Source organism: Vicia villosa, linkage group LG2 (genome assembly GCF_029867415.1).
Source record: "Vicia villosa cultivar HV-30 ecotype Madison, WI linkage group LG2, Vvil1.0, whole genome shotgun sequence".
NCBI lineage: Eukaryota > Viridiplantae > Streptophyta > Magnoliopsida > Fabales > Fabaceae > Vicia > Vicia villosa.
In genome coordinates, this window is record NC_081181.1 from 169,825,972 (window position 1) to 169,852,203 (window position 26,232).

At 32.7% G+C, this 26,232-nt stretch overlaps 4 protein-coding genes and 1 long non-coding RNA gene across 9 annotated transcripts; 1 reads left to right on the top strand and 4 right to left on the bottom strand.

Moving 5' to 3' along the window:
- Positions 1-737: 737 nt before the first annotated feature.
- LOC131652927 (uncharacterized) lies at positions 738-3,744 on the bottom strand. Its single transcript, XR_009298880.1, has 3 exons — positions 3,590-3,744; positions 3,311-3,478; positions 738-1,120 (listed from the first exon to the last, which is right to left on the bottom strand). It is a non-coding gene; the product is annotated as an uncharacterized LOC131652927 (long non-coding RNA).
- A 613-nt stretch (positions 3,745-4,357) lies between these two features.
- LOC131652925 (uncharacterized) lies at positions 4,358-14,983 on the bottom strand. Of its 2 annotated transcripts, XM_058922923.1 has the most exons (4): positions 14,288-14,983; positions 14,009-14,176; positions 5,792-6,999; positions 4,358-5,724 (listed from the first exon to the last, which is right to left on the bottom strand). In XM_058922923.1, the coding sequence occupies exons 3-4, from the start codon at positions 5,839-5,841 to the stop codon at positions 4,554-4,556; spliced, it is 1,221 nt and encodes a 406-aa protein (XP_058778906.1). In that variant the 5' UTR covers positions 5,842-6,999; positions 14,009-14,176; positions 14,288-14,983; the 3' UTR covers positions 4,358-4,553. The 2 variants fall into 2 exon arrangements, with proteins under 2 accessions (XP_058778906.1, XP_058778907.1); XM_058922924.1 differs by lacking the exons at positions 14,009-14,176; positions 14,288-14,983 and adding an exon at positions 7,352-7,744.
- A 114-nt stretch (positions 14,984-15,097) lies between these two features.
- On the bottom strand, positions 15,098-20,786 carry LOC131652926 (uncharacterized). Of its 4 annotated transcripts, XR_009298879.1 has the most exons (5): positions 20,091-20,775; positions 19,812-19,979; positions 16,489-17,696; positions 16,317-16,421; positions 15,108-16,224 (listed from the first exon to the last, which is right to left on the bottom strand). XR_009298879.1 is itself a non-coding variant. In XM_058922925.1 (4 exons), exons 3-4 carry the CDS (start codon positions 16,536-16,538, stop codon positions 15,251-15,253), a joined length of 1,221 nt encoding a protein of 406 aa, XP_058778908.1. In that variant the 5' UTR covers positions 16,539-17,696; positions 19,812-19,979; positions 20,091-20,786; the 3' UTR covers positions 15,098-15,250. The 4 variants fall into 4 exon arrangements, 2 of the variants coding, with proteins under 2 accessions (XP_058778908.1, XP_058778909.1); XM_058922925.1 differs by having other exon boundaries at positions 15,098-16,421; positions 20,091-20,786; XR_009298878.1 differs by having other exon boundaries at positions 16,317-17,696.
- A 268-nt stretch (positions 20,787-21,054) lies between these two features.
- Positions 21,055-22,080, bottom strand: LOC131650617 (uncharacterized). Its single transcript, XM_058920320.1, has one exon. The coding sequence runs from the start codon at positions 22,078-22,080 to the stop codon at positions 21,055-21,057; it is 1,026 nt and encodes a 341-aa protein (XP_058776303.1).
- A 2,446-nt stretch (positions 22,081-24,526) lies between these two features.
- LOC131650618 (uncharacterized) lies at positions 24,527-26,232 on the top strand. Its single transcript, XM_058920321.1, has 3 exons — positions 24,527-24,893; positions 25,048-25,650; positions 25,733-26,232. Exons 1-3 carry the CDS (start codon positions 24,527-24,529, stop codon positions 26,230-26,232), a joined length of 1,470 nt encoding a protein of 489 aa, XP_058776304.1.

Here is a 26,232-nt window from a genome sequence, read left to right on the forward strand (position 1 = left end):
AAAATAAAGAAAAAACTTATTTTGATAAAACTTATATCAATACCACTTAGATTTCATGAATTTGAAATTGAAGAAAGTGATACTGATAAATTATCAAATCAAGTAAAAGACTTAACTACATATTTAAAAAATAGAATATAAATTTGAAACAAAACGAGTATTGCTGAATTTAGTATAACAGAAAACGAAATAATTATAAAATTAAGATATGTAAATTATAATTTAAAATAAAGAAAAATTAAGATATTTAAATTAAGTATATGTATAAAACTTATTTTGATAATATGAAAAATATTTTTATGAAAAATTAAGATGTATTTGGAAATTTAACTTACCAAATGACCTAATAACAAAATATGTAAATAGTATGAAAAATTATGTGGACAAACTATATTTTTTTTTAAAATGAAATAGATTATATAATAGTGATATAGATCATATTTTATTAGTTGAAGTATATATGATAATAAATTTATAATAGATTTAGATTTAATAAAAAATAATACAATTTAAGACTATTTAGACGATGATTAAAACAAGAAAAATAAATTATAAAAAATTATTTTAAGAAACAAGGAGATTTCGATATTTTTGATTTCAGAGCACTAAGATTTAAATTAAATAAAATTAGAAATTTAAATATAACGAAAGATGATAGACTAGATTATATATTATCTAATAAGAGAAATTGACTTTAAAGTTGAAAGAGTAACAAAATACTTTTTAAAATACAAAAAATAAGCTAGATTTTCATAAGGTGAGGTTAAAATAATATAAAAAATATATGTTAATATGTTTTGCGACCAAAAAATTAGAGATCAAAGTCAAAATTTCATCGGTAAAAAAATTCATCTCTATCCCAACTTATTTATCTGTGTTAGATAAGAAAAATACTTTTCAATTTAATAGATATTTTTATATGGAGTAGGAATGAAAAAAATTACAATAAGCCTAAAATGAAGGTTATAGCGTTATCTCTAAACTTATATTCATGTGGGCACAAACTTATATGTGGTCCACACTGTTAAACATTTACAATACTTGTTCTTACACTTCAACATTTCATGAGGTCGACACATATTTGTGGGACAATCTGCAATAGTTACACATCTCGTATAATCTGTATGTAAAAAGGAGAATAAAAAAGTGTAATCAAAATGAGATAAAATGTAGAGTAGAAAGTAAATAAAGAAATTTCATAATGAGAAAAGAAATAAAATATTTATTTTGGTATTTTAATTTATTAATTTCTTTTTCGTGTCATGATCTTTTAACTTTTAAAATATTTTATTTTAGTAATTTTTATCTAATTAGTGACATAAAAATTTTAAAATTTATCGCTAAATCAGCTTCTAATTAGACTAAAAAATTAAAATAAAACGTTTTAGAAATTAAGAAGGCACTAAAAAATCAAAAGATTAATCTGAACTTTAAATTAAATATAATTAAAGGATTAAAATGGATAGGCTTACCCACACCGTTTATTCCATAAAGAAATAAGGAAAAAAAGATAACCATACTATAAACAAATTTGACAAAATCAACCATATTTCCCCCTTTTGCATGTAAAAAATAGTTTATCACTATGATTTATAATGATCATCTCCTTAATCCAAATAAGAATTATTCCTAAAATTAGAATTATTATCAAATGTCTCTTAAATACACCAAAGTGTTAGGGTTGTCCCTTCACCACGCTTAATTAAAAGATCACATAAAAAACTTATTCAACAAACAAGTTCGTTCTTTCTTTCTTTTACAAAATTTCAATTATTTTATAACCTCTCAATATAGAAAAAGGTACAATTAGACTTTGTTTATGAGTTTGGAGAGGAAGCGAGGGAAGGGTTTTAGAAAATAGGAATAATTTGGTGAAAAGAATAAAAAGATTTTGGGTATGAGGGTGGTTTTGGAGGATTTGATTTTATTCATAACATCAAAAACCCCATAAAATAGGAAAACTCAAAAATTGTATTGAATGAGGGTTTTTGAGGGCTTAAATAAATTTTCTAAATATATTTTAGTTTGTTATACTATTCTAAAAATTAAATATTTAATAATAATAATAATGACTCTTTATCATTCTAAACAAAATGATTTTTTTAAAAAATGCCAAATAATCTCCTATAATTTTTTAAAATTTTGTTTTCAAAAGTCTTTTCTTCCCCTTCCCTCTCCAAATTCGCAAAGATAGCCTTAACAAATATGAATTTTATTGGTGAACAACATATTTATGGATTAATATTGGTTGATCTATGTTAACAGCTAAATGTGGTGCATCAGGTGTGATGGCTTCATGTGACGGATAAGCTATAGCTACTGAACTAGATTCATTCAAGAACAATATAGTTTTTATAATTCGAGATAAAAAAAAAATGTAAGAGAAGAATTTATCTCTGAACAATATAACTTTTATTGTATTTATAAAAGAAAACATCTTTTTTCGTACTTAACTTTGCTTCGAGGTATATATATGTATATTACTTTAAAATGAGGGTATTGATTTGCAAGACTCATATATATATATATATATATATATATATATATATATATATATATATATATATATATATATATATATATATATATATATATATATATATATATATATATATATATATATATATATATTACTTTAAAATGTTGCGCAATGTGCAGATCTTTTTAAAATAGTTCTCTTAATATTTAACATCTAAAGTGGTCAGTTCCATTAATATCTCCGTTGTTATTATTATTGTTATTATTATAATAATAATAATAATAATAATAATAATAATAATAATAATTATTATTATTATTATTATTATTATTATTATTATTATTATTATTATTATTATTATTATTATTATTATTATTATTATATGTTGCATATGTTGAAGAATAATAAGATGATCTATATGTTTTTTTCTTCCAAAAATACAAAGAACTCAACCTATAAGCATGCATAAAAAAAAAAGTCATATATGTAACTATTGAATCTATATAATAACATCATTAGTTAAAATTTGTATATGCTCATAGAAATTTAGCTTTTTAAAATTTACGTTGGATTTAAAAAAAAAAAATACAAAATACATGTTCATTTTAAATCACAAGTCATTCTAATGAAAACTAATTACTTTAATAATCATATTGAATTTAGTTATAAATCTTCTATATTGAAATGAAAAATTTATCAATCACACATTATAAGTTTAGATCATATAATTATAAACAAATTTGCTAAATGGAAGAAGATACAGAAAAATAAATCACAAATTATTTCACTTGATTATTAGTATAATATAATACGGAAATTCTGGCAAATCACCTGTGTATTCTCTTGGTCAGATATTAAATATATAAAATCATTTGGTCACAAAGTTTTCTCGTTGCCACACTGTAAAACAATTACACCTCCTAAACTTACACTTCACTATCATACCAGGCTCGCACAATTCCTTTGGACAATCCTCATTAACTTTACATACCAAAATTGCTATAATAAAAAAATATATAAAAAAAATTAAAAAGAGTGTGACGAAAAAAGGATATAATATTTAGTACAAAGTAAATAAAAAATTTTGAAAATAAAAAAAAAATGGCTTACATTTACTGTTCATTGAAAAAGTAAATAAGGAAAGAAAGATAATCATTATATAATAAAACTTAACAGCTTTAACCATATTTCTCCTGTTTTATATTTAAAATCGGGTTATCACTAATTTATAAGTCCGGCATCTCCTTACATTAGTTAAATATTTTTTAGCTCTCTAATAAATTGTAGAAAATTATTTTTAAAATTAAAATTATTATAAAATGTCTCTTAAATACATCAAAGTATTATCTTTGTCTTTTTAGCACACTTAATAAAAGGTCACATAAAAACATTTCAATCATAAGACTTCTTTTTTATTTAATATTAAATTCTTTTTTTTACTTTTTAATTTCTCATGATATGAAAGGTAAAATCACAAAATATGAACACTATTGTTAGACAACATATTTACACATTAAATGAGTTAACTTTTGGATGAAAGTTAATACCAAAGTGATGCAATAGTTTTAATTAAGTATATTGTTGGATTTAAGTATATATAAAGGTGAAATATTAGGTGTGATTGCTTCATGTGACCCCTTGCCTATAGCTAACGAATTAGATTGGTTAAAAAAATAATGATTTTTTTTAAGACGATAAAAAATTTAAGAGAATTACTTATTTTTCAACATTTGCTAATGTGCAGAGTACACATCTCATAAGAAAACCAATAAATGAAAGGAAAGGAAAGGAAAGAAATGAAAGAAATAAATAAATAATAAAGAAAAGAAAAGAAAAAGAAAGAAAACAACGTATGATTTTCACTTACTAAATATTGTGAGTAGGATAATTTCTCTATGTGATAAAATAATAGATGTATGATTTTCATTATTCTATGTCTGAGTTATTATATATTGTTTTTTTTTTTTATAAGTAAGATGGAATATATTGGAGAACTAAGGGTTCTCAAACTTGATTACACAGAGGACGGAAAAAAACAAAAATCCGCCAAAAAGAAATTACATACCAAATATAGCTATGAGAGAAAAAACAAAGGGTCTTTAGTAAACTCATAAAAATTATATATTGGGTGCGTAATTTCTCCAAAAAACGACCACTTCCATAACAAAGACTTGATATTCCACACCGTATTATCAACAACCCAACCTTCGTTGCGGAAAAAAAAGTCGTTTCTAGACATCCAAAAAATCCAAACAATAGCTAACCATAACACCCCACATTTACCTTCCTTAACTTTCTTTTTTTTACAAAAGAGGAACCAATCCATAAAGCTTTGATAGCAATCTTCTTCCATACCACCAATCGGTTTTCCAACCCAAACCGCTATCTCTCTCCAAACCACACCCGCCTCTTTACACTTGAAAAAAGAATGATCACAACTTTCCGGAATAGAACCACAAAAAGCATACAAAGAATTCTCTATTGACAAAAGAACACCCCTTCCCATCAATAAATCCTTGGTTGGTAATCTATTAATTAAAATTCTCCAACCAAAAGCCTTAATATTAAACGGCACATGCACCTTCCAAATTAAATCCTTCACAACTTCGAGTCTATTCGGAGGACCAAAAGGATAGTTTAAGCCGGCCAAAAACTCATAACAAGAAGCAACGGAAAACGAACCTCCTTCCGAACCGCTCCACTCAACCTTATCTCTCCCCTCCGTATGGACAATTCGGCCCCCCAACAAGTAATGGAGCGTGCCATTCTCGGCCACCACCGAAGGGTCGGTATCTTCAACCAAGACCACACCTAAATTCCCCCACTTCCCCACTCCATGAACCCAACCTCCCATACTAGCCACCGAAACCCTTACCAAACAAGATAACGCAAACAACTTCGGAAAACGCTCCTTTAAACTATAATTATCCGCCCAACAAGATTCCCAAAACAGAGTGTTATAGCCATTTCCAACCACAAACCTACAATTCGACACTATCGGGTCTTCCGCCGAACAATTGCCTATGGAAATCAAATCTTTCCACCACACTGAAAAAGAAGAAGAAGAAGAAGAAGTGGAAGAAGAAGAAAAATTAGAAGACATACCTCCACAAAATGAATTCATCACCAAATCACCATACCGGGCTTTTAGAACATTGTACCAAGGCGCTTCTCCCCCTTGTAAGATCCTCCACCGCCATTTATATATTGTAATTATCATTATAAATAGTAGTATAAATTTTTTTCTACAAACGAACATAATAGTTATTAAGATAACTAAAAAAGAAAAGATAACGAAAAAAAGTGTTTTACCGCGTGGAGGCGATTTTGAAAAAGAGGGGTAAGGGTTTCCGACTCCCCATGTCCGGTGGCCCTATTATTCAGCAAGGAGGGTGGGTGGAAGCGAGGAAGAAGGCTTTTCGAGGGTGGGTTCTACAATGGGACTCCTACCCAGTCGGGAAAATGCATTTTCTAGGCAACAGAGAGGAACTGGTCTCGATCTACTATTCTGAGTTTCCAGACCACATGAAGGCAAAGGAGTTATTTGAGTTATTCGGGTGCAATGGCAACATCGTGGAGGTGGCTATCTCTCAGAGACGAAACAAGTTTGGCAAAAGATTTGGCTTTGCAAGGTTTTCTGAGGTGGTGAATCTGAGATTATTGGCGGTTAAATTGGACAATATTCATATCCTGAGAAAAAAGATACCTGCCAATTTACCCAGATTTGATAGGAGAAGCTCCAGGGTCATATGCAGAATCGTAAGTGGGAGGAGGGAGGATGAGTTTAGGGGGAAACATCAGCAGGTTGTGAGGCGTGAGGGAGAGGCTTTTCGGGGAAGGAAGGTGTACAAAACTTTTGCTAATGCACTAACAGGTTCTGTTCCGAGTGTGGAGGTGAATGAATCGCCGGAGATTGTTTTCTCTTCAACGGAGAAAATTAAAACGAGGTTACGTCGGGCTTACGTAAGGAAGGTGATAGTTGTCGGTTCAACTGTCAATATTCAAACAATAATGGAAATGGAGGGTTATTATGCAACAAAAATCACTCCAATGGGAGATTTCTGGTGTCTCATTGAAGAAACAGAAGAAGGTTTTTTGTCGGATATCTTCGGGGAGGAGGAAGTATGATGGAAGAAGTGGTTTGAGGTGGTTAAGAGATGGAATGAAGAGGTGATCGATAACTACAGAGCAATATGGATTCGTATCACATTTAGAGATCAAAGTCAAAATTTCATCGGTAAAAAAATTCATCTCTATCCCAACTTATTTATCTGTGTTAAGATAAGAAAAATACTTTTCAATTTAATAGATATTTTTATATGGAGTAGGAATGAAAAAAATTACAATAAGCCTAAAATGAAGGTTATAGCGTTATCTCTAAACTTATATTCATGTGGGCACAAACTTATATGTGGTCCACACTGTTAAACATTTACAATACTTGTTCTTACACTTCAACATTTCATGAGGTCGACACATATTTGTGGGACAATCTGCAATAGTTACACATCTCGTATAATCTGTATGTAAAAAGGAGAATAAAAAAGTGTAATCAAAATCAGATAAAATGTAGAGTAGAAAGTAAATAAAGAAATTTCATAATGAGAAAAGAAATAAAATATTTATTTTGGTATTTTAATTTATTAATTTCTTTTTCGTGTCATGATCTTTTAACTTTTAAAATATTTTATTTTAGTAATTTTTATCTAATTAGTGACATAAAAATTTTAAAATTTATCGCTAAATCAGCTTCTAATTAGACTAAAAAATTAAAATAAAACGTTTTAGAAATTAAGAAGGCACTAAAAAATCAAAAGATTAATCTGAACTTTAAATTAAATATAATTAAAGGATTAAAATGGATAGGCTTACCCACACCGTTTATTCCATAAAGAAATAAGGAAAAAAAGATAACCATACTATAAACAAGTTTGACAAAATCAACCATATTTCCCCCTTTTGCATGTAAAAAATAGTTTATCACTGTGATTTATAATGATCATCTCCTTAATCCAAATAAGAATTATTCCTAAAATTAGAATTATTATCAAATGTCTCTTAAATACACCAAAGTGTTAGGGTTGTCCCTTCACCACGCTTAATTAAAAGATCACATAAAAAACTTATTCAACAAACAAGTTCGTTCTTTCTTTCTTTTACAAAATTTCAATTATTTTATAACCTCTCAATATAGAAAAAGGTACAATTAGACTTTGTTTGTGAGTTTGGAGAGGAAGCGAGGGAAGGGTTTTAGAAAATAGGAATAATTTGGTGAAAAGAATAAAAAGATTTTGGGTATGAGGGTGGTTTTGGAGGATTTGATTTTATTCATAATGTTGTGAAAAACGATACCAATAACAAAGTATAATAGGGAATTAGGGAAGAGAATAAGAACACAAGAATTTGTTATAACTGCTATTCTTTCACTTTCTCTTAAAACAAGATTACAAGTTTACAAGAATAACAAATAACCTCTCTCACCCTAAATTAGGATTTGCAGCTTAGCAATGATGAGAGACTAGTATGCTATTTATAATAAAACCTAACATACTAACTAATGGGCTTTTTCAGCAAGGCCCATTACACAAGCCAACTTAATAAACAAGCTAACTTAACAAATTAGGGTTTAAACACTAAAACCTAATTTAACATGCTAACAACCCTAGCATCTTCGACACAAGCATGTGAACAACCTTCGACATCATGCTTAACCCTGTCGAACCAAGAAGCTACCCTTCGGCCATACTAGAGTTCGATCCAAAATCTCACAAATCTCCACCTTGGATCTAACTCTACAACATCAAGGGAACAAACTAGCTTTCTTCATGCAGCTTTATCAGCTGCATACAGTGGAAAAACTTGCAACTCGGCAATGTCTTGGTGATCATATCAGCAGCATTGTCTTCAGTCGAAACCTTCAGCACTTGGACTTCTCCACGCTCGATTACTCCTCTGACGAAATGCAGCCTCACATCAATGTGCTTAGTTCGCTCATGATAGGCTGAATTCTTCGACAGGTGTATTGCACTTTGACTATCACATTTAACAGTGATACCTCGACCTTGAAGTTTCAGCTCCTTCGCAAAACCTTCAAGCCACAATGCTTCTTTCACAGCTTCAGTTAATGCAATGTACTCCGCTTCAGTGGTTGATAGAGCAACAACCTTCTGAAGTGTTGCTTTCCAACTAATTGCTGTGCCAAACATAGTGAAAACATATCCAGAAATAGATTTCCTGGAATCCATACAACCTGCATAATCAGAGTCGACATATCCTTCGATTACTGCTTTACCATCTTCACCCAAGGCTCCACCATAAATTAGGACTCTATTCAGAGATCCATTTATGTACCTTAAAATCCACTTCAATGCTTGCCAGTGAGCCTTTCCAGGATTCGCCATGTACCTGCTTACAAGACTTACTGCGTATGCTATGTCGGGTCTAGTACAAACCATAGCATACATCAAAGAACCAACTATATTAGCATATGGGATGCTATTCATATAGGCTCTTTCCACATCAGTACTGGGACACTGATCAATACTCAGCTTGAATTGAGGGTTTGTTGGAGTCACAACTGGCTTCGAATTCGACATACCAAACTTTTCAAGAATCTTCCGTAGATATGCCTCTTGAGATAGGCATAACTTCGACTTCTTTCTATCTCTTCGAATGTCAATTCCAAGAATCCTGGAAGCAGCTCCCAGATCCTTCATATCGAACTCCTTATTGAGTTCAGCCTTCACCCTCATCACATCTTCGACACTGTTGCTTGCTATGAGAATATCATCCACATAAAGCAACAAAATAACAAATGAATTACCAGGTCGAAATCTGAAGTAAACACAGTGGTCGAACTGACTTCTAATGAAACTTATGCGTGCCATGAACTTGTCGAATCTCCTATTCCACTGTCGAGGAGATTGTTTCAGCCCATACAAAGATCTCTTTAACTTGCACACATAATCTTCCTTCCCCTTTTCGACATACCCTTCAGGTTGCCTCATCAGGATCGTTTCATCTAAATCACCATACAAGAACGCAGTCTTCACATCCATCTGTTCCAGTTCAAGATCAAACTGTGCCACCATGGCAAGCAACATTCGAATGGACCTATGCTTCACAACAGGAGAAAACACATCATTGAAGTCGACACCTTCTTTCTGAGTGAAACCCCTTGCAACTAACCTTGCCTTGTATCTTTTCGACGTCACTCCTTCAATTCCTTCCTTAACTTTGAAAATCCATTTACAGCTGACTAACCTTGCCCCAACAGGTTTCTTGATCAGTTCCCAAGTATGATTATCATGAAGAGATTTCATCTCATCATCCATGGCCTTCAGCCATTCAGTCTTATTTCGACTCCTCATAACTTCCTTATAGTCTCTAGGTTCTTCGTCTAGAACCTCACTTGCAGAGATTAAGGCATAAGCTATAAGATCTGCATATCCAAGTCTCTGAGGTGGCTTGATGACTCTTCTCGACCTATCTCTCGACAATAGGTAGTCATCGTCAGTTTCCTCAACTTCAGCATCTTCTGCTTCTTCTTCGACTTCATCTGGGATATGCAATTCAGCATCAACATGCTCCACCTCAACAGGAATTTCTACCTGTTCCAGCTCTTCGTCAGATGTTTCTGTACTTCGACCAACATCATCAGTTTTCTTAAAAGCCATTTCAGCTTCATTGAAAACTACATCTCGACTGGTGATACACCTCCTGTGACCTGGCTCTAGGCACCATAGCCTATAAGCTTTGACTCCTTCAGGGTATCCCATGAACATGCATTTCAGAGCTCTAGGTTCGACCTTGTCTTGCCTAATGTGAGCATAGGCTACACAGCCAAATACTCTCAGTTTGTCGAGATCTGGTGGATGTCCCGACCAAACTTCTTCAGGTGTCTTCATATCTAACGCTGTCGAAGGACATCTATTTATCAGATATGTTGCTGTCGAAACAGCCTCAGCCCAGAACACATTCTTTAACCCCGCACTAGTCAACATGCATCTGACTCTCTCCAAAATAGTTCGATTAAATCTTTCAGCCAAACCATTTTGCTGTGGAGTACCTGCAGTAGTTCTGTGCCTTGCAATACCAAAGGCAGCACAAAAACTGTCGAATGCCTCATTGCAAAATTCAAGGCCATTGTCGGTTCTCAACCTCTTGACCTTCCTGCCAGTCTGATTTTCAGCCAGAGTCTTCCAACTTTTGAAATTCTCAAAAGTTTCATCCTTAGTCTTCTGGATGAATACCCATAATTTTCTGGAATAATCATCTACTATGGATAGAAAATACCTTGCTCCTGAATGTGATGCACACCTTGCAGGCCCCCAAAGATCAGCATGGATGTAATCAAGGGATCCATGTGTTCTTTGTTTGCCTTTGTTGAACTTCACTCTGCAAGATTTTCCAAGTACACAGGGTTCACAAAACTTCAGCTTTTCGATTTTGTCTCCACCAAGCAGATTTTGTTTCCCTAATTCGACCAGACCTCTTTCACTGACATGGCCCAATCTCATGTGCCAGATTTCTGTTTTCGACAAAGGTTTCGTGGATGCAACATTTGTCGAACCACTTACAACTTCAGCCTCAAGGGTATACAAGCCTTGTTTCTTCACGCCTCTCAAGACTTCCTTCGAACCCTTCATGACTCTTAGGATACTTTTCTCTCCTTGGAAAACATATCCTTTCTTGTCGAATTCACCAAGAGAAAGCAGATTTCTCTTCAAATCAGGAACATACCTGACTTCAGTCAACAACCTTATTGACTCATCATGGAGCTTGAATCTCACAGATCCAACACCTGCAATCTTGCAAGCCTTGTTGTTTCCCAGCAATACTGATCCACCATCTTGATCACATAATTCCTCGAACAAGTCTTTGTTTGGAGTCATGTGCCAAGTGCAACCTGAATCCATAATCCACTCCTTCTTAGAGTCACTGCTTGAAACCACAAGAACATCAGATGATTCGAAATCATCTTGAACAATGGCAGCGTTGCCATTATCCTTACCTCCATGATATTTCAGGCGTTCAGGGCACACCTTTCTTGTGTGACCCTCCTTCTTACAATGATAGCATCGAATGCCAGATGCTTCGCCACTGTAAGACTTCGACTGGCTTTTGCCTTTCTTCTTGTCGAACTTACCATCCTTTCGTAAGAGTTTTCCTTTAATGGCCAAACCTTCGCCAACAGTCGAAGGTTTATGCTCCTTTCGTTCATTCAAGTCCTTAGAGTACAAGGCTGACTGAACTTCTTCAAACGTCAGGGACTCCCTTCCATACAAGAGAGTTTCTTTGAAGTGAGCATGTGATCGAGGCAAAGAACACAATAGTAACAGCGCTTGATCTTCATCATCGATCTTCACATCAATATTTTCAAGATCAAGAATCAGCTTGTTGAACATATCCAACTGCTCAGCCAATACTTTGTCTTCAATCATCTTGAATGAATACAAAGCTTGCTTCAGGTAGAGTCGATTTACCAGCGATTTGGTCATATACAAACTTTCAAGTTTCACCCATAACCCTGATGCCGTCGTCTCCTTTGATACCTGCCTGAGAACCTTATCACCAAGGCTCAACAAAATTGCGCTGTGTGCCTTCTCAATCATAGCCGTCTTCTCCGCTGCCGTTAATGCAGCATTCATGGCTGCCTCTCCCTTCAACGCTTCCAAACAACCCTGCTGAACCAGTAGGGCTTTCATCTTCAAGCGCCACAGACCGAAATCATTCACTCCGGTGAACTTTTCAATCTCATACTTTGTTGACGGCATCTTCTCCACGCTCACCGCACCAATTTGTTGTGAAAAACGATACCAATAACAAAGTATAATAGGGAATTAGGGAAGAGAATAAGAACACAAGAATTTGTTATAACTGCTATTCTTTCACTTTCTCTTAAAACAAGATTACAAGTTTACAAGAATAACAAATAACCTCTCTCACCCTAAATTAGGATTTGCAGCTTAGCAATGATGAGAGACTAGTATGCTATTTATAATAAAACCTAACATACTAACTAATGGGCTTTTTCAGCAAGGCCCATTACACAAGCCAACTTAATAAACAAGCTAACTTAACAAATTAGGGTTTAAACACTAAAACCTAATTTAACATGCTAACAACCCTAGCATCTTCGACACAAGCATGTGAACAACCTTCGACATCATGCTTAACCCTGTCGAACCAAGAAGCTACCCTTCGGCCATACTAGAGTTCGATCCAAAATCTCACACATAACATCAAAAACCCCATAAAATAGGAAAACTCAAAAATTGTATTGAATGAGGGTTTTTGAGGGCTTAAATAAATTTTCTAAATATATTTTAGTTTGTTATACTATTCTAAAAATTAAATATTTAATAATAATAATAATGACTCTTTTATCATTCTAAACAAAATGATTTTTTTAAAAAATGCCAAATAATCTCCTATAATTTTTTAAAATTTTGTTTTCAAAAGTCTTTTCTTCCCCTTCCCTCTCCAAATTCGCAAAGATAGCCTTAACAAATATGAATTTTATTGGTGAACAACATATTTATGGATTAATATTGGTTGATCTATGTTAACAGCTAAATGTGGTGCATCAGGTGTGATGGCTTCATGTGACGGATAAGCTATAGCTACTGAACTAGATTCATTCAAGAACAATATAGTTTTTATAATTCGAGATAAAAAAAAATGTAAGAGAAGAATTTATCTCTGAACAATATAACTTTTATTGTATTTATAAAAGAAAACATCTTTTTTCGTACTTAACTTTGCTTCGAGGTATATATATGTATATTACTTTAAAATGAGGGTATTGATTTGCAAGACTCATATATATATATAAATAAATAAATATATATATATATATATATATATATATATATATATATATATATATATATATATATATATTACTTTAAAATGTTGCGCAATGTGCAGATCTTTTTAAAATAGTTCTCTTAATATTTAACATCTAAAGTGGTCAGTTCTATTAATATCTCCGTTGTTATTATTATTGTTATTATAATAATAATAATAATAATTATTATTATTATTATTATTATTATTATTATTATTATTATTATTATATGTTGCATATGTTGAAGAATAATAAGATGATCTATATGTTTTTTTCTTCCAAAAATACAAAGAACTCAACCTATAAGCATGCATAAAAAAAAAAAGTCATATATGTAACTATTGAATCTATATAATAACATCATTAGTTAAAATTTGTATATGCTCATAGAAATTTAGCTTTTTAAAATTAACGTTGGATTTAAAAAAAAAATACAAAATACATGTTCATTTTAAATCACAAGTCATTCTAATGAAAACTAATTACTTTAATAATCATATTGAATTTAGTTATAAATCTTCTATATTGAAATGAAAAATTTATCAATCACACATTATAAGTTTAGATCATATAATTATAAACAAATTTGCTAAATGGAAGAAGATACAGAAAAATAAATCACAAATTATTTCACTTGATTATTAGTATAATATAATACGGATATTCTGGCAAATCACCTGTGTATTCTCTTGGTCAGATATTAAATATATAAAATCATTTGGTCACAAAGTTTTCTCGTTGCCACACTGTAAAACAATTACACCTCCTAAACTTACACTTCACTATCATACCAGGCTCGCACAATTCCTTTGGACAATCCTCATTAACTTTACATACCAAAATTGCTATAATAAAAAAAAATATAAAAAAAGTTAAAAAGAGTGTGACGAAAATAGGATATAATATTTAGTACAAAGTAAATAAAAAATTTTGAAAATAAAAAAAAAATGGCTTACATTTACTGTTCATTGAAAAAGTAAATAAGGAAAGAAAGATAATCATTATATAATAAAACTTAACAGCTTTAACCATATTTCTCCTGTTTTATATTTAAAATCGGGTTATCACTAATTTATAAGTCCGGCATCTCCTTACATTAGTTAAATATTTTTTAGCTCTCTAATAAATTGTAGAAAATTATTTTTAAAATTAAAATTATTATAAAATGTCTCTTAAATACATCAAAGTATTATCTTTGTCTTTTTAGCACACTTAATAAAAGGTCACATAAAAACATTTCAATCATAAGACTTCTTTTTTATTTAATATTAAATTCTTTTTTTTACTTTTTAATTTCTCATGATATGAAAGGTAAAATCACAAAATATGAACACTATTGTTAGACAACATATTTACACATTAAATGAGTTAACTTTTGGATGAAAGTTAATACCAAAGTGATGCAATAGTTTTAATTAAGTATATTGTTGGATTTAAGTATATATAAAGGTGAAATATTAGGTGTGATTGCTTCATGTGACCCCTTGCCTATAGCTAACGAATTAGATTGGTTAAAAAAATAATGATTTTTTTTAAGACGATAAAAAATTTAAGAGAATTACTTATTTTTCAACATTTGCTAATGTGCAGAGTACACATCTCATAAGAAAACCAATAAATGAAAGGAAAGGAAAGGAAAGAAATGAAAGAAATAAATAAATAATAAAGAAAAGAAAAGAAAAAGAAAGAAAACAACGTATGATTTTCACTTACTAAATATTGTGAGTAGGATAATTTCTCTATGTGATAAAATAATAGATGTATGATTTTCATTATTCTATGTCTGAGTTATTATATATTGTTTTTTTTTTTATAAGTAAGATGGAATATATTGGAGAACTAAGGGTTCTCAAACTTGATTACACAGAGGACGGAAAAAAACAAAAATCCGCCAAAAAGAAATTACATACCAAATATAGCTATGAGAGAAAAAACAAAGGGTCTTTAGTAAACTCATAAAAATTATATATTGGGTGCGTAATTTCTCCAAAAAACGACCACTTCCATAACAAAGACTTGATATTCCACACCGTATTATCAACAACCCAACCTTCGTTGCGGAAAAAAAAGTCGTTTCTAGACATCCAAAAAATCCAAACAATAGCTAACCATAACACCCCACATTTACCTTCCTTAACTTTCTTTTTTTTACAAAAGAGGAACCAATCCATAAAGCTTTGATAGCAATCTTCTTCCATACCACCAATCGGTTTTCCAACCCAAACCGCTATCTCTCTCCAAACCACACCCGCCTCTTTACACTTGAAAAAAGAATGATCACAACTTTCCGGAATAGAACCACAAAAAGCATACAAAGAATTCTCTATTGACAAAAGAACACCCCTTCCCATCAATAAATCCTTGGTTGGTAATCTATTAATTAAAATTCTCCAACCAAAAGCCTTAATATTAAACGGCACATGCACCTTCCAAATTAAATCCTTCACAACTTCGAGTCTATTCGGAGGACCAAAAGGATAGTTTAAGCCGGCCAAAAACTCATAACAAGAAGCAACGGAAAACGAACCTCCTTCCGAACCGCTCCACTCAACCTTATCTCTCCCCTCCGTATGGACAATTCGGCCCCCCAACAAGTAATGGAGCGTGCCATTCTCGGCCACCACCGAAGGGTCGGTATCTTCAACCAAGACCACACCTAAATTCCCCCACTTCCCCACTCCATGAACCCAACCTCCCATACTAGCCACCGAAACCCTTACCAAACAAGATAACGCAAACAACTTCGGAAAACGCTCCTTTAAACTATAATTATCCGCCCAACAAGATTCCCAAAACAGAGTGTTATAGCCATTTCCAACCACAAACCTACAATTCGACACTATCGGGTCTTCCGCCGAACAATTGCCTATGGAAATCAAATCTTTCCACCACACTGAAAAAGAAGAAGAAGAAGAAGAAGTGGAAGAAGAAGAAAAATTAGAAGACATACCTCCACAAAATGAATTCATCACCAAATCACCATACCGGGCTTTTAGAACATTGTACCAAGGCGCTTCTCCCCCTTGTAAGATCCTCCACCGCCATTTATATATTGTAATTATCATTATAAATAGTAGTATAAATTTTTTTCTACAAACGAACATAATAGTTATTAAGATAACTAAAAAAGAAAAGATAACGAAAAAAAGTGTTTTACCGCGTGGAGGCGATTTTGAAAAAGAGGGGTAAGGGTTTCCGACTCCCCATGTCCGGTGGCCCTATTATTCAGCAAGGAGGGTGGGTGGAAGCGAGGAAGAAGGCTTTTCGAGGGTGGGTTCTACAATGGGACTCCTACCCAGTCGGGAAAATGCATTTTCTAGGCAACAGAGAGGAACTGGTCTCGATCTACTATTCTGAGTTTCCAGACCACATGAAGGCAAAGGAGTTATTTGAGTTATTCGGGTGCAATGGCAACATCGTGGAGGTGGCTATCTCTCAGAGACGAAACAAGTTTGGCAAAAGATTTGGCTTTGCAAGGTTTTCTGAGGTGGTGAATCTGAGATTATTGGCGGTTAAATTGGACAATATTCATATCCTGAGAAAAAAGATACCTGCCAATTTACCCAGATTTGATAGGAGAAGCTCCAGGGTCATATGCAGAATCGTAAGTGGGAGGAGGGAGGATGAGTTTAGGGGGAAACATCAGCAGGTTGTGAGGCGTGAGGGAGAGGCTTTTCGGGGAAGGAAGGTGTACAAAACTTTTGCTAATGCACTAACAGGTTCTGTTCCGAGTGTGGAGGTGAATGAATCGCCGGAGATTGTTTTCTCTTCAACGGAGAAAATTAAAACGAGGTTACGTCGGGCTTACGTAAGGAAGGTGATAGTTGTCGGTTCAACTGTCAATATTCAAACAATAATGGAAATGGAGGGTTATTATGCAACAAAAATCACTCCAATGGGAGATTTCTGGTGTCTCATTGAAGAAACAGAAGAAGGTTTTTTGTCGGATATCTTCGGGGAGGAGGAAGTATGATGGAAGAAGTGGTTTGAGGTGGTTAAGAGATGGAATGAAGAGGTGATCGATAACTACAGAGCAATATGGATTCGTATCACATTTAGAGATCACAGTCAAAATTCCATCGGTAAAAAAATTCATCTCTATCCCAACTTATTTATCTGTGTTAAGATAAGAAAAATACTTTTCAATTTAATAGATATTTTTATATGGAGTAGGAATGAAAAAAATTACAATAAGCCTAAAATGAAGGTTATAGCGTTATCTCTAAACTTATATTCATGTGGGCACAAACTTATATGTGGTCCACACTGTTAAACATTTACAATACTTGTTCTTACACTTCAACATTTCATGAGGTCGACACATATTTGTGGGACAATCTGCAATAGTTACACATCTCGTATAATCTGTATGTAAAAAGGAGAATAAAAAAGTGTAATCAAAATGAGATAAAATGTAGAGTAGAAAGTAAATAAAGAAATTTCATAATGAGAAAAGAAATAAAATATTTATTTTGGTATTTTAATTTATTAATTTCTTTTTCGTGTCATGATCTTTTAACTTTTAAAATATTTTATTTTAGTAATTTTTATCTAATTAGTGACATAAAAATTTTAAAATTTATCGCTAAATCAGCTTCTAATTAGACTAAAAAATTAAAATAAAACGTTTTAGAAATTAAGAAGGCACTAAAAAATCAAAAGATTAATCTGAACTTTAAATTAAATATAATTAAAGGATTAAAATGGATAGGCTTACCCACACCGTTTATTCCATAAAGAAATAAGGAAAAAAAGATAACCATACTATAAACAAGTTTGACAAAATCAACCATATTTCCCCCTTTTGCATGTAAAAAATAGTTTATCACTGTGATTTATAATGATCATCTCCTTAATCCAAATAAGAATTATTCCTAAAATTAGAATTATTATCAAATGTCTCTTAAATACACCAAAGTGTTAGGGTTGTCCCTTCACCACGCTTAATTAAAAGATCGCATAAAAAACTTATTCAACAAACAAGTTCGTTCTTTCTTTCTTTTACAAAATTTCAATTATTTTATAACCTCTCAATATAGAAAAAGGTACAATTAGACTTTGTTTGTGAGTTTGGAGAGGAAGCGAGGGAAGGGTTTTAGAAAATAGGAATAATTTGGTGAAAAGAATAAAAAGATTTTGGGTATGAGGGTGGTTTTGGAGGATTTGATTTTATTCATAACATCAAAAACCCCATAAAATAGGAAAACTCAAAAATTGTATTGAATGAGGGTTTTTGAGGGCTTAAATAAATTTTCTAAATATATTTTAGTTTGTTATACTATTCTAAAAATTAAATATTTAATAATAATAATAATGACTCTTTTATCATTCTAAACAAAATGATTTTTTTAAAAAATGCCAAATAATCTCCTATAATTTTTTAAAATTTTGTTTTCAAAAGTCTTTTCTTCCCCTTCCCTCTCCAAATTCGCAAAGATAGCCTTAACAAATATGAATTTTATTGGTGAACAACATATTTATGGATTAATATTGGTTGATCTATGTTAACAGCTAAATGTGGTGCATCAGGTGTGATGGCTTCATGTGACGGATAAGCTATAGCTACTGAACTAGATTCATTCAAGAACAATATAGTTTTTATAATTCGAGATAAAAAAAAATGTAAGAGAAGAATTTATCTCTGAACAATATAATTGTATTTATAAAAGAAAACATCTTTTTTCGTACTTAACATTGCTTCGAGGTATATATATGTATATTACTTTAAAATGAGGGTATTGATTTGCAAGACTCATATATATATATATATATATATATATATATATATATATATATATATATATATATATATATATATATATATATATATATATATATATATATATATATATATATATATATATATATAAAATGTTGCGCAATGTGCAGATCTTTTTAAAATAGTTCTCTTAATATTTAACATCTAAAGTGGTCAGTTCCATTAATATCTCCGTTGTTATTATTATTGTTATTATAATAATTATTATTATTATTATTATTATTATTATTATTATTATTATTATTATTATATGTTGCATATGTTGAAGAATAATAAGATGATCTATATGTTTTTTTCTTCCAAAAATACAAAGAACTCAACCTATAAGCATGCATAAAAAAAAAAAAGTCATATATGTAACTATTGAATCTATATAATAACATCATTAGTTAAAATTTGTATATGCTCATAGAAATTTAGCTTTTTAAAATTAACGTTGGATTTAAAAAAAAAAAATACAAAATACATGTTCATTTTAAATCACAAGTCATTCTAATGAAAACTAATTACTTTAATAATCATATTGAATTTAGTTATAAATCTTCTATATTGAAATGAAAAATTTATCAATCACACATTATAAGTTTAGATCATATAATTATAAACAAATTTGCTAAATGGAAGAAGATACAGAAAAATAAATCACAAATTATTTCACTTGATTATTAGTATAATATAATACGGATATTCTGGCAAATCACCTGTGTATTCTCTTGGTCAGATATTAAATATATAAAATCATTTGGTCACAAAGTTTTCTCGTTGCCACACTGTAAAACAATTACACCTCCTAAACTTACACTTCACTATCATACCAGGCTCGCACAATTCCTTTGGACAATCCTCATTAACTTTACATACCAAAATTGCTATAATAAAAAAATATATAAAAAAAATTAAAAAGAGTGTGACGAAAAAAGGATATAATATTTAGTACAAAGTAAATAAAAAATTTTGAAAATAAAAAAAAAATGGCTTACATTTACTGTTCATTGAAAAAGTAAATAAGGAAAGAAAGATAATCATTATATAATAAAACTTAACAGCTTTAACCATATTTCTCCTGTTTTATATTTAAAATCGGGTTATCACTAATTTATAAGTCCGGCATCTCCTTACATTAGTTAAATATTTTTTAGCTCTCTAATAAATTGTAGAAAATTATTTTTAAAATTAAAATTATTATAAAATGTCTCTTAAATACATCAAAGTATTATCTTTGTCTTTTTAGCACACTTAATAAAAGGTCACATAAAAACATTTCAATCATAAGACTTCTTTTTTATTTAATATTAAATTCTTTTTTTTACTTTTTAATTTCTCATGATATGAAAGGTAAAATCACAAAATATGAACACTATTGTTAGACAACATATTTACACATTAAATGAGTTAACTTTTGGATGAAAGTTAATACCAAAGTGATGCAATAGTTTTAATTAAGTATATTGTTGGATTTAAGTATATATAAAGGTGAAATATTAGGTGTGATTGCTTCATGTGACCCCTTGCCTATAGCTAACGAATTAGATTGGTTAAAAAAATAATGATTTTTTTTAAGACGATAAAAAATTTAAGAGAATTACTTATTTTTCAACATTTGCTAATGTGCAGAGTACACATCTCATAAGAAAACCAATAAATGAAAGGAAAGGAAAGGAAAGAAATGAAAGAAATAAATAAATAATAAAGAAAAGAAAAGAAAAAGAAAGAAAACAACGTATGATTTTCACTTACTAAATATTGTGAGTAGGATAATTTCTCTATGTGATAAAATAATAGATGTATGATTTTCATTATTCTATGTCTGAGTTATTATATATTGTTTTTTTTTTTTATAAGTAAGATGGAATATATTGGAGAACTAAGGGTTCTCAAACTTGATTACACAGAGGACGGAAAAAAACAAAAATCCGCCAAAAAGAAATTACATACCAAATATAGCTATGAGAGAAAAAACAAAGGGTCTTTAGTAAACTCATAAAAATTATATATTGGGTGCGTAATTTCTCCAAAAAACGACCACTTCCATAACAAAGACTTGATATTCCACACCGTATTATCAACAACCCAACCTTCGTTGCGGAAAAAAAAGTCGTTTCTAGACATCCAAAAAATCCAAACAATAGCTAACCATAACACCCCACATTTACCTTCCTTAACTTTCTTTTTTTTACAAAAGAGGAACCAATCCATAAAGCTTTGATAGCAATCTTCTTCCATACCACCAATCGGTTTTCCAACCCAAACCGCTATCTCTCTCCAAACCACACCCGCCTCTTTACACTTGAAAAAAGAATGATCACAACTTTCCGGAATAGAACCACAAAAAGCATACAAAGAATTCTCTATTGACAAAAGAACACCCCTTCCCATCAATAAATCCTTGGTTGGTAATCTATTAATTAAAATTCTCCAACCAAAAGCCTTAATATTAAACGGCACATGCACCTTCCAAATTAAATCCTTCACAACTTCGAGTCTATTCGGAGGACCAAAAGGATAGTTTAAGCCGGCCAAAAACTCATAACAAGAAGCAACGGAAAATGAACCTCCTTCCGAACCGCTCCACTCAACCTTATCTCTCCCCTCCGTATGGACAATTCGGCCCCCCAACAAGTAATGGAGCGTGCCATTCTCGGCCACCACCGAAGGGTCGGTATCTTCATCCAAAACCACACCTAAATTCCCCCACTTCCACACTCCATGAACCCAACCTCCCATACTAGCCACCGAAACCCTTACCAAACAAGATAACGCAAACAACTTCGGAAAACGCTCCTTTAAACTATAATTATCCGCCCAACAAGATTCCCAAAACAGAGTGTTATAGCCATTTCCAACCACAAACATACAATTCGACACTATCGGGTCTTCCGCCGAACAATTGCCTATGGAAATCAAATCTTTCCACCACACTGAAAAAGAAGAAGAAGAAGAAGTGGAAGAAGAAGAAAAATTAGAAGACATACCTCCACAAAATGATTTCATCACCAAATCACCATACCGGGCTTTTAGAACATTGTACCAAGGCGCTTCTCCCCCTTGTAAGATCCTCCACCGCCATTTATATATTGTAATTATCATTATAAATAGTAGTATAAATTTTTTTCTACAAACGAACATAATAGTTATTAAGATAACTAAAAAAGAAAAGATAACGAAAAAAAGTGTTTTACCGCGTGGAGGCGATTTTGAAAAAGAGGGGTAAGGGTTTCCGACTCCCCATGTCCGGTGGCCCTATTATTCAGCAAGGAGGGTGGGTGGAAGCGAGGAAGAAGGCTTTTCGAGGGTGGGTTCTACAATGGGACTCCTATCCAGTCGGAAAATGCATTTTCTAGGCAACAGAGAGGAACTGATCTCGATCTACTATTCTGAGTTTCCAGACCACATGAAGGCAAAGGAGTTATTTGAGTTATTCGGGTGCAATGGCAACATCGTGGAGGTGGCTATCTCTCAGAGACGAAACAAGTTTGGCAAAAAGATTTGGCTTTGCAAGGTTTTCTGAGGTGGTGAATCTGAGATTATTGGCGGTTAAATTGGACAATATTCATATCCTGAGAAAAAAGATACCTGCCAATTTACCCAGATTTGATAGGAGAAGCTCCAGGGTCATATGCAGAATCGTAAGTGGGAGGAGGGAGGATGAGTTTAGGGGGAAACATCAGCAGGTTGTGAGGCGTGAGGGAGAGGCTTTTCGGGGAAGGAAGGTGTACAAAACTTTTGCTAATGCACTAACAGGTTCTGTTCCGAGTGTGGAGGTGAATGAATCGCCGGAGATTGTTTTCTCTTCAACGGAGAAAATTAAAACGAGGTTACGTCGGGCTTACGTAAGGAAGGTGATAGTTGTCGGTTCAACTGTCAATATTCAAACAGTAATGGAAATGGAGGGTTATTATGCAACAAAAATCACTCCAATGGGAGATTTCTGGTGTCTCATTGAAGAAACAGAAGAAGGTTTTTTGTCGGATATCTTCGGGGAGGAGGAAGTATGATGGAAGAAGTGGTTTGAGGTGGTTAAGAGATGGAATGAAGAGGTGATCGATAACGACAGAGCAATATGGATTCGTATCACATGGGGTTCCTGCCCATGCTTGGTGTTTGGATTTCTTTATATTGGTTGCAAATCAATTGGGATCCTTCATATGTTTGGATGACAAAACGGCATCGGGTCTGAGTCTTGGCACAGCAAGATTGCGCATCAGTGTTCCTTTGGAGATTAAATTATCGGAGTATGTTGCAGTCAACATAGATGGCAAACTAATGTCTCTCCTTGTTAGAGAAGAACATCCCTTTCAACTTCCCTTTCCAGGTAACTCTTTCTCTCAAACTTCTGGCACTGCTTTTGTTTCTGAAACAGTTTCAACAGGTTTCGTTTCTGAATCGGGCGATAGCATTGAGAAATTTTTTGTTGAAGGAGGTTCGGCTGGGTCGGCTAAGGGTGGGAATCTGGCAGTAAATATGGAGGTTATAGAAGGTACAGGGAGACAATCCAACAACTGTATTAGCGAAGGCATAGGGTGTGGGCAGGAACATAGCGACAACGGCATGACTAGAGATGTTGATACCAATCAGTCTCTCTCAGTTTAAAAGGCTGCGATGGAAAGTGTCTCTCAAGTCAGTTGCTCGATGGAAGGTGGTGTTTTATTGGAAGCTAACGTTGTAGTAAAGGTAGAGAATCTTGAAGGAGCCAGCAGTAGCGTTAGAAATAACAAGGTATCGGGTGTTTTCAATTTAGCAGTGGGGAAGGCGAAGAACAAGAGAATTTGAAAACTGAAGGGGCTGAAACACATAAAGATTGAGGATTTTAATGGAATGCTAGCTTCAAAATCTATTTCGCTAATTCTTAACCTAAAAAATAAGAGACACCATTTCAATTCTTTTTCCAAGGTCGTTTCCCAGGAAGTTTGTTATCCGGACAAGGGGAAGGAATCAAGTTTTCTCTCTATTTGGTCGGTTCCAGTAGTATATGATGTGGAGTGTCACGGTCAACAGAAGGAATGTGCAGACATTGGAAGAAATAATTGTAGAAAATGGGGATGTTAACAGAAGAATCGAGGGATAAAATATGGAGCGGTATAGAAGCTTTGGGTGTGGTGAATCCGGGGGGAAGAAAGAATATTATTGGGAAGATTAAGGAGTTAGAGAATAGATCTTTGTTGAGAAGAGGAGGTTTGAAGGGGTCTAAAAAATGTTATCCATGATTTTAGGTTCATTAAATATTAGAGGAGGTGGCAATGCCCTTAAAAGGCGAAGGTTTAAATCTTTGATCAACAAGGGCAAAGCAAACGTGTTTATGTTTCAAGAAACAAAAATATCTTTTCTTCAAGATTTTGTTGCAAAAATTTTTTGGAGTAATGAGGGAAATGGTTATTCTTTTTCCAATTCTTCGGGTCTTTCGGGGTGTCTTCTAACAATGTGGAAAGAGGAGGTAATGGAGGTCATTTTTAGTTTTAAGGGGGAAGGATATCTTGGAATTAAATTTCGGAAGAAGAATAAATTGTACTATTTGGTGAATATTTACTCTTCTTGTTGTTTGGATAAAAAGAAAATCCTTTGGAGAAAGTTGTTGGAGTTGAAGGAGTTGTTCAAAGACGGGGAGTGGATTCTAAAGGGGGATTTTAATGCTATTAAAAATTGTCATGAAAGGAGGGGGAGATCGGAGGTCATGAATTACAATGAGATGAACTTGTTTGCGGATTTCATTGACAAAAGTGGATTGGTGGATATTCCTTGCAAAGGAAAAAAGTATACTTGGTATAGTGGTGATGGGAAATCGTGTAGTAGGATTGATAGATTCCTTGTATCGGATAAGGTGGTGAATGATTAGGGTGTGGTAGGCCATTTGACTTGAAGTGGATAACAACAATTGGGGTCCAAAGCCTTTTAAATTTAATAATGAGTGGTTCTCCTTTAAATCTTTTGTTCCTTTTGTAGAAAAAGAATGGAAAGACCTTAAAGTAGAAGGAAGAGGTGACTTTGTGTTGAAAGAAAAATTACGCCTCCTAAAAGAAAAACTCAAAAGGTGGAATAAGGAGGTGTTTGGTATAATTGATTTGGAAGTTGAGGAGGGAGCCAAGGATATCAATTTGGGTGACACACTGTTTGAATTGGAAGCGAATAGTTATCATTCCGTAATTGTCAACAAGAGGAAGGAAGCGACTTCTCGTTTTTGGTCTAAATTGAGAATAAAAGAGAATATGTTGGTTCAAAGGGCGAGATTGAAATGGCTTAATGAAGGGGACTCTAATATTGGGTATTTTCACAAAGTAATGAAGGATAAAAGAATACATAATCATATAGGCCCGATCAATTCTTCAAGAGGTAATTTAAACTCGGTTAGTGAAATCAAGGAGGAAGTAGTGCGCCATTTCTCTAACAAATTCGGCATAGTAGAGGAGGAAAATTCGCTATTAGATGGTATCCGTTTTGATATGATTAATGAGGAGGATTGTAGGTGGCTTGAAAGATCTTTCGAAGAGGTAGAAATCAAAGAAGCTATATGGGGTTGTGGTGGATCTAAAAGTCTGGGACCAGATGGTTTCTCTTTTCTTTTTATTAAGAGATGTTGGTACTTTCTTAAAGAAGACTTTGTGCGTATTTTTTTATCATTTCTTTGTAGGTGGCGAGCTTTCTAAGTCGATTTCTTCTTCTTTTTTGGCATTGGTCCCTAAGTCTTCCAATCCTTTATCGTTGGATGACTATAGGCTCGTTTGCTTGGTGGGATGTATGTATAAAGTGCTAACAAAAATTTTGGTGGGAAGATTGAAAAGGTTTTTGAATTCCATAATCTCTTATAATCAAAGTGCTTTTGTTCCGGAGAGACAACTTCTAGACGATGTTCTTGTAGCTAATGAAGTGGTTGATTATTCTAGAAAGGAGGGGGCACCTTGCATTCTCTTCAAAGTTGATTTCGAAAAAGCGTATGATAGTGTCTCTTGGAACTTTCTTCGTTATATTCTTGTTAGGATGGGGTATGGAGAGAGATGGAGGAAGTGGATGGAGATTCTTATTTTCAAAAGCAACATGTCGGTGTTAGTCAATGGTAGTCCTACGACGGAATTTGTGGTCAAGAGAGGGTTGAGTCAAGGAGTTCATTATCGCCTTTTCTCTTTGTTTTAG